This window comes from Rhododendron vialii, chromosome 9a, assembly GCF_030253575.1.
Source record: "Rhododendron vialii isolate Sample 1 chromosome 9a, ASM3025357v1".
In the NCBI taxonomy this organism is placed as follows: Eukaryota; Viridiplantae; Streptophyta; class Magnoliopsida; order Ericales; family Ericaceae; genus Rhododendron; species Rhododendron vialii.
The window spans coordinates 13,333,109-13,342,583 of NC_080565.1; the positions used below are offsets into that span (position 1 = coordinate 13,333,109).

Sequence of the window (9,475 nt, forward strand, 5' to 3'; positions counted from 1 at the left end):
CCTAATTTTAGACACAGACCCAAGTTAAGATCCAGCCATGCAACTTGCACATACCTTCTTACACAGATTTTGCACATATATTTTTATGGGGCCCACCTCGGGTCCCACTAAAATAATCCGAACCGTTCATTAGTTTTAAAATAATATTTTAACTCTGAAAAAAATCAACTCGATAAGATATTGGTTAGGGTTTTTTCAGAAATAGTAAAGCGAATCAGGCTGTTTCATCCTATTATTTCTGAAAAAGTCCTTACCGATATCCTATCGAGTTGATTTTTTACAGAAACTCTTAAAAAAATATTTTAAAAATAATGAACGGTTCGGATCATATTAATGAGACCCGAGGTGGATCCTATAAAAATGTATGTGCAAGATTTGTGTAAAAATGTATGTGTCCTTAGATTTATTGGTTAAGATCTAACACGAAGAGAGAGAAACGTACCACACCTGATTTGGCGTGCCGTCGATAGTGGGGGTACCGGGTGGCCGTTGGGTTGCCTTGGCTTCCTTCGTATGGGAGAGAGACAGAGAAGCCTTGAGAGAGAGTGAAGTGAGAGATGTAAGTCGGAGAGCGACGAGAGAGATCTAAATTGGAGAGCAAAGTGTTGGTGGTGGGTGGCGACATCAGTGGTCGTACGATTCAAAAGAGGGTCGTCGACTCGTGGGGGAGGATTTGGGGAAGAGTTTCCTCTGTTCTAATTTTCTCCCGATTTGAAATGAAATGGGTCTGCGCGCGTGAGTTCAGATTGCCCTAGAATTGAGGAGAGAGATTTGACCCACTTTTTTTACACTTGTTACACTTGGACAGCCAGCTGCACTGCACTGCTGTCCAATATCTGTTCCTAATTGCTGTACTATTAGTCTTTTGCCAGTTCCGCTGCTATTTCTATGATCAAGAACCCAACCTCCGTTACAACTTGTTATTCAAAGCCTCCTACACTAATTCATCTGATAAACAAATGCAAGAACATGAGAGAGCTCAAACAAATCCAAGCTCAGATCATCACACAAGGCTACTTCTCTCCTAATCAAGATGCAACTCCACTTGAAGTCTCTAAGTTGGTCTCTTTCTGTGCAGTTTCACCTTACGGGAACTTAGCCCATGCCAAAGCAATCTTTAATCAGCAGCGAAAAAACCCATCTGTTGAACTGTACAATTCTCTCATTAGAGGACTCTCTTCAGCTAAAAACCCTGTTGAGGCACTGTCATTATACCGAAAAATGCTTTCTTGTGGGCTAAAACCTAATAATTTCACCTACCCATTTGTGATCAAAGCATGCACTGAGTCGTCCATGCTTCGAAATGGGATTGTGGTTCATACCCATGTTGTTAAATCTGGATTAGAATTTGATTCTTATGTTCAGAGTTCCTTGATTCGTTTGTATGCAAGTGGGAGAGACTTGCTTGGTGCAAAGCAACTGTTTGATATGTGTTTGGAAACGGACCTAGTTTCTTGTAATTCAATGATTGATGGGTACGCAAAATCTGGTGAGATGGAGCTAGCAAAAGCGGTGTTTGACAAGATGGTAGTTCGAGATACAATTTCTTGGAACACCATGATCAACGGGTATGGGATTCTTGGGAGAATAGAAGATGCAAAGAAACTGTTTGATGAAATGCCCGAAAGGAATGTGAGATCTTGGAATTCTATGTTGGCAGGTTACGATAAATGTGGGGATGTGGAGAATGCTTTTGATATGTTCTCCAAGATGCCTTATAGAGATGTTGTGTCTTGGAATGCCATGTTAGCATGTTATGCACATACTGGGAAGTCAAATGAAGCTCTTGCCTTATTTGATGAAATGAAAGCCTTGGGGATAAAGCCAACTGAAGCCACCATGGTCAGCTTATTATCAGCCTGTGGTCATTTGGGTGCCTTGGACCAAGGGCTGAATTTGCATTCCTATATCGTTGATTGTGAAATCAATATCAACTCCATAGTTGGCACTGCATTAGTAGACATGTATGCCAAGTGCGGTAGCATTTCTCGTGCTTCTGAGATTTTTCATTCACTTGAATCCAAAGATGTTCTCGCTTGGAACACAATTATAACCGGCATGGCCATGCATGGTAACGTTAGAGATACAACACAACTTTTTCAAATGATGCAAAAGGAAGGTGTGGCACCAAATGACATTACTTTTGTGGCTGTGCTTGGTGCTTGTCGTCACGCGGGGATGATAGAGGAGGGTCGGAGACTACTGGCTTGTATGAGAAGCACATACGGGATTGCACCTAAGGTGGAGCATTATGGTTGTGTCATTGACCTCCTTGCTAGGGCTGGGCAATTGGATGAAGCCATGGAGCTCATTGGAATAATGCCTATGGAACCTAATGCTAGTGCTTGGGGAGCATTGCTCGGAGGATGTAGGATTTATGGGAATGCTGAGGTAGGTGAAAATGTGGGGAAGCGCTTGATCAATCTTCAACCACATCATAGTGGACGGTAACTAACTCTTTTATGTTTGGTACAATATTGTCGTAGTATGCTCCAAAAACCTATCTTCTAAATTACCCCCCCAAAAAAAAACTCTCTTAGAGATGATTTATTTTGTCAGGAAATCATGAAGACCTTTCCTAGTCTTGTTGAAATATGACTGAGGGACTTTAGATCTTTTGCAACACTGAGTTCCTTCTTTTGATTTCAATATCTATGTTCTGATCCTGAATATAAAATGGATGTTTGTTGCGTTCTAGTTTCTTCGACCATGCATGAGAAAGAACAATATTTGTCATGGCTTGAACCAAATATTGATAGAATAGGGTGTGGAATCTCCATATCTGTAGCAATTAGCCGATTACTCTATCGTCTCATACTTCTGGCCTTTTGTATTTGACAAACTTTCATCCCCACCCCCCCCCCCCCCCCCCCCCCGTTTAGATTAGATAGCTTTCTTTTCTATCTACTCTTCCCCTTTCAACATAACAAAGATAAACAGCCTATAGTTCTTAATTTCTTTATTACATTAGCATATTACAGTTAACTAGCACTCATTGATTGCTTACTGCTGTCAATGTCCAAGTACCTACGTAAGCAGAAAAGCTGAAGGGCTTATATCTTTATATGGCTTTGAATATAGGGTTTCTAACACGTTGGTTTATATTCTCATTGAAAGCATGAACATACTGGGAAGGTCTAGGTAAATTCCTGTTCTTTATTTATTCTTTTGAACATATGTAAATAACCGTTTGTGACATTATTTTCTGAAGAGAAATTGCTGGAGGCAGTATCATGTCTTAACAATAAAAAGATCCATTGAATCAGTTACTGCATATTGTCACGATACATGCCATTATTCCAACTATATCCCGATGAGTATCTTGTTTTACATGTTTGGTAAAAGTTCAATCTCTTGACCAGCATCAAGTATTGTACTACTAAACGAGCTTGATAGATTATATATCAATAGTTAGTACAAACTTATAATCTAATTGTCTTGGTGCCGAATTTGTCATTTACTGTACGTTTGTTTCTTCGCAGTTATATCCTTCTCTCAAATATATATGCTGCTGCAAAGAGATGGGATGATGCAAGAAAAGTGAGGAATCTCATGAAAGTTAAAGGCATTTCGAAGGTGCCAGGGGTAAGCGTGATAGAACTAAAGGGAATAATTCACCGATTTGTTTCTGGCGATTGGTCCCACCCCGAGTCAAACAAAATTTATCTCAAATTGCATGAGATATCAACACGACTGAAGAGTACAAGTGGATACTTACCAGATACGGACCAAGTTTTGATTGACATAGAGGAAGAAGAGAAAGAGCATGTGTTGTCTGTTCACAGTGAGAAGCTTGCCATTGCTTATGGATTTCTACATTTAGGTCCAGAGGATTCCATCAGAATTGTGAAAAACCTGAGAGTTTGCAGAGACTGTCACGACGTGACAAAGCTGATTTCAAGGGTGTATGATCGAGAAATCATTGTGAGGGACAGGAACCGATTCCACCACTTCAAAGATGGAGGATGTTCTTGCCTAGATTTTTGGTAGAGTTATGGGAATCAAAACATCTGGATCTTGGTAATTGATTTTTGGGCGTTCGATATATGAGCCTCTTCAAACGAGACTTACTGCTATTGATATGAAGACTCACATAGGATAGGACATGGTCAACAGGAAATAATTATTGGGAACATACAGAATGATAAAACGCCAGTACCGGCCGATACATTTCTTGATCACAAGGAAAAAATATTATGCGTCTTCTGTAGCTATTTGTCAGAAAGCATCTCCTGGGCTCAAGTAGTTACTACTTGCCAAGAAAGGGACACTATGGAATGCACTATTGCAGTAACCGAACAGTTTATTCCCCTGCGCTACATTATGACGAGTCTTTTCTTTTTTGCGGTGTCTACTGCCTGATAGAACATGGTTTTTGGTAAACCTGAAACTTTTGGTGAAAGTGGTGTATTCTGTCTCTATTCATCTACACGGTGCTGAATTGGGACTTCCAACCGATATTGGGTTTTCATGCCTTTACAAATGACTACATGAATGGAAACCAAAGTTTGTAGACTTCCCAGAAGCCATGGAACTGGTGATTCTTGGCAGCTGGATTTTCTTTGCCAGACTGTTTGGAAGGAGAGGAGAGGAGTGATTATTTATTTTCATTATTTTTGCTGGTAAGCGTTAAGTTTACACCAATAAAGATTCATGTCTCAAGTTAATTTCCACTAAGATTCTTCTTTTTGTGATCCAAAGGGTTCAATAGTTTTCTTTTTTTTGACAATAAAGAAGAACTTCATATATATAAAAGAGTCATTACATCTCATAGTTCAATAGTTATGTATGAGTATTTTCCCCTTAATTCATATAATCCAAAGGTGGCTCTGCCCTTCTTATCAGAGCGAGGAGAGAGACAGCTAAAAGTAAAAATACTATTAATTCTTCTTTTTTTTGGTACATAAAATAGTATTAATTCGCTATTGAGTGAACAGTGCTTCGCTTAAACTACCCAAGTACTGCAGACAAAGGCAAACCACTACGCTTTTACCTAGTCTGGTGCAGTTGTGTTTTTACTATAGGAGTACTTTTTTCTCTCCAAAATAGCTAAAAATAACTTGTACCTATGTTGTTGTACATGCTTCTACTTGTATATGTATGAACTTTACCAGTACAATAAACTAATCCTCAATATGATTTTTTTTATTTATTGTTTTGTATGTGTATAAAATTATTTTCGTATGTAATCACTAATTATTTATAGCTCTAGATGTGTATGAGAGCACATTATATGTATAATTTTGTACATCTGTAAAGTTATTTACATTATAATAAAAAATATTTATAGCTCTAAACATGTATGAGAGCACATTATATGATATTTTTGACTCATTAGGCATCGTGAACAAGTTTGAGCTTGATTCAAATCTAAGCGAGCTTGGATGGTCAAATTTTAAAACACTTAACAAATTTGAACATTCTAAAATTTGGCTTGGCTTGTTTGCAAAACTGAAAAAAATATTAGGGTTTCTTTTATATCCCTTCGACTTTGACCAAAAATTCATTTTGGTCCTTCACCTTTCAATTTCGGCATAAAAATACTTTGACTTTCCAATTTTTTTCAATGTCATACTTTAGAAGGAATCCATTTTCTTTGAGTCCTGCTATGGGGACCGACGGCCATGCCGGGCCGTCTCCGGCCACCGGACGGCCAATCCGAGCCGTCCAAAAATTCTATAAAAAAAAAAATCAAGGGGACCTACACGGAAATCAACGGCATCCGAAGTGTGTAGGGTGTTTGATCCAAATATCCTATTTTTCGTGTATATATGTATATATCCCTAAAGGATGACATTGAAAAAAAAATTGGAAAGTCGAAGTATTTTTATGCCGAAATTGAAAGGTGAAGGACCAAAATGAATTTTTGGTCAAAGTCGAAAGGATATAAAAAAAAAATTTCTCAAAATATTAAGTACTGGAATAATTTGATTTGTGACACATATGATGTTATGCGCAGTAGTAAACTCTCCCCTTTGGATTGAGGGATTTCATAAGAAAAGAAAAGTTGTTATAATTTCTTGTCAAATCACTCATTTAGATTAAGTATTTTGGTGAGAAATAAAAAAAAATACAAAAATAGATTTTTTTTTATTTGCTCTCCCCCTTTCTAATTCCTCTATTTCTCACCAGGGGTGTCAAACGGGTTAGGCTGTGCCGTGCCAGCGTGGCCCCTTTTAGCTTTTGTGTCAATCGTGCTTCGTGTCGTGTCGTACCATTTTTTAATCGTGTCGTGCTATGTTGTGTCGTTTTTTAATCGTGTCGTATTATGCCATGTCGTGCCCATCTCAACACATTTCCAACCGAGTTTCGTTAGAAAGAAAGAAAAACTCTGAAAAATGTAAAATATTTATAAACACAAAAGTGTAAAATGTTATGTTATATTATAAAATAAGAAATTAATATTTTTTGGTATTAAAATTAGGAGTACTGCTATGGGTACCGACGGTACCCATAGGGAAAATGCACCGACGGCCACCGGACGGCCGTCTCCGGTCACCGGACGGCCGATCCGAGCCGTCCAAAAATTTTAAAAAATAAAACCGAGTGGCCTTACGCGAGAATCAATGGCATCCGAGGTGTGTAGGGTACTTGATCCGAGCACCCATTTTTCGTGTATATTTGTATATACGTGTATATACACGAAAAAGGGGTACTCGGATCAAGTACCCTACACACCTCGGATGCCATTGATTCTCGCGTAAGGCCACTCGGTTTTATTTTTTAAAATTTTTGGACGGCTCGGATCGGCCGTCCGGTGACCGGAGACGGCCGTCCGGTGGCCGTCGGTGCATTTTCCCTATGGGTACCGTCGGTACCAATAGGATTTCTGTAAAATTAGTATTTGGTATGCCATGTCCTTTCGTGTCTGTGTCGTGCATGTCTAGAACTGTGTCATGACTGGCCCACTTTCATGCTGTGATCATTTAAGACTGTGTCGTGCCGTGCCCGTCTTAAACCGTGCCAGTGTTGTGCCAGCCCAACTCATTTGACACGTATCCCTAAATTTCTATTCGATCATAAGCAGGCCAAAACTGTTGATCAAACAGGTATCCTGGGGAAGGGTCTTGTCTAGTTTAATTAGTGTCCAGTTCCGTCCATTTTCAAATTTTTGGGTCCCGTCCCGGGCCCGCAACAATGATCAGATCCATTCATTTTTAAGAGCTTATTGAGACCTTCTACCACCTAAAGAATTATGTTCGTCGGTTACCAAACGATGCTTGATTGGAACACATTTTTTTGAATACGTGCACTTATCACATTGGATTGGACCCATTTGTTCAAAGATAACTATGTTTAGATGAGATGTGGATTGGTAACCGACGAACATGATTTTTTGTATGGTAGAAGGTCTTGACGAGCTCTACACAATGAATAGATCCGATTACTGTTGCGGGCCCTGAATGAGGCCCAAAAAATTGAAAATGGACGAGACAGGACGGTAATTAAAATGGACAGAAACCTTACGCATCCTGAATACGCTCAGGGTCTCGTTTATTTTTGTTTAAAAACACAGCTCTCCCGGAGCTTATTTAGGTAATCCTTCGAAATACCCATCGCTTCCGTTCTTATTCGTGCTTTTAATTCTTGTACTCACGAATTTTAGATGTTTGTGAGGTTTTTGAAATACGCTTTTAAGCTCGCACCCATACTCGCTTGTGCATTATATGACTTAGGGATTGTTTTTTTTTTTTTTTTTGCCACAATGATAACTGTTGTTATTTATACGTCAGGAACGATACATCAGACGGGAGACCCGTCCCTCGAAAGGGGACCAAGTAACCACAACGGTGGGGATTCAGTCCAAAGACTATACCCCGAACCACTCAAACCCTTACTTGCCAACACATGAGCAACCGAATTACCAGTCCTACGAACAAAAGAAAAGCTGCAGCACTGGAAATTTTTGCTTAAGGCTTGAATATCATGAATGATCATTTCCACCTCTTGATTGGTTGTGACCTGGCCATTGAGCATCTTCACCAGCAATTGAGCATCACTTTCCACGAAAAATAGACCCCAAACCAAGTTGGAAGCCAAGATGAACACCTTGTCGAATTGCCAAAGCTTCAGCAACTAATGAACTTGCACACCACTGTGAAAAACCCATAGAAGCAGCAACAAAAAGACCTCTATAATCTCTAACCACAATACCATAGCCTCCTTTCCCCATGTCTTTCTTCCATGAACCGTCCACGTTAATCTTAAAGATCCCATCTGGAGGCCTAATCCACGAATTTGCAGCACCCTCCCCGGATGAAACAAAATTTAGAGGGTTCAAAGAGTTTGCAGACAAGAACTCTTGCAAATATTCCATTGCCCACTTGCACACCACCCCAGGAAGAGCTAGCTTATGTTCAAACAGAGCCCCATTTCGACACTTCCAGATATACCACATAAGGACTGCAGCAACCGACATACGCCATTCCTTATTGCTATGATCCTGCCACCACAGTTCCATAGAGCCCCAAAAAGAAGAAAAAGAAGCAATTTGTACTGCCCCCAAACTTACATGCAAAGGCGACAAACGCCACGCTTGAACAGCTAAAGGGCAATTACAAAGAATATGGACAACAGATTCTTGGTTAGAACCACAAACCGGACAGCTAGGATCGTCGATGACCCTCCTCCGCTGTAGAGCTTTCCTAGTTGGGAGAATTTCATGGCAACATCTCCACAAAAAATGTTTAATTTTATTGGGGATATTGAGCCCCCAAATAGATTTCCAAAGCGCCTCATTCCCAGCCATCAAAACGGTCCCCCCGTCCTCTCCATTTCCCATAGACCTTTGATTCTTCAATTCTAGTGCTGACAAATAGCCAGAGCTAACATTATAAGTACCTGCATGTGACTGATGCCAAACCAACTTATCAACCCTGTTCGTCCATGATAAAGGAATGCTGAGAATGCACTGTGCATGATCCGGAACGAAAAGCCGAAAAATAATATCTTCCTTCCATGTAGCTAAGGAAGGATTAATAAGTTGGTTAACTCGCACAAAACCCCCATCATCCATCAACCTTTGCGGATGGAAAGCCCCATCCATTGGCACCCAAGGATCCGTATCAATGCGCACTTGCTCGCCATTCCCAACTGACCACCGAACTCCAGTGGCTAAAACCTTCTTGCTTTCCCAAATGCTTCGCCAAACCCATGATGGATTAGAACCCAACTCAGCTTCCATAAACGAACTATCCTTAAAATATCTACTTTTAAGAACCCGGGCCAATAAGCATCCTGGAGACATCATAATCCTCCATCCTTGCTTTGCTAAGAGAGCCAAATTATAAGATGTAAGATCTCGAAACCCCAATCCTCCCTTGAATTTAGGATTGCATAGCCGACTCCATTTCATCCAGTGAATTTTTCGTTCATCACATTTTTGACCCCACCAAAATCTAGCCATAGCTGCTTCGATTTGGTGACACAACCCTTCCGGTAACTTAAAACAGGACATAGCATATACTGGAAGTGC

The 9,475-nt window shown here is 40.1% G+C and overlaps 1 protein-coding gene across 1 annotated transcript; it reads left to right on the forward strand.

Moving 5' to 3' along the window:
• The first annotated feature begins 877 nt into the window (after positions 1 to 877).
• Positions 878 to 4,677, forward strand: LOC131300585 (pentatricopeptide repeat-containing protein At1g08070, chloroplastic-like). The gene is made up of 2 exons (XM_058326496.1): positions 878 to 2,447; positions 3,483 to 4,677. Exons 1-2 carry the CDS (start codon positions 889 to 891, stop codon positions 3,988 to 3,990), a joined length of 2,067 nt encoding a protein of 688 aa, XP_058182479.1. The 5' UTR covers positions 878 to 888; the 3' UTR covers positions 3,991 to 4,677.
• Positions 4,678 to 9,475: the final 4,798 nt, after the last annotated feature.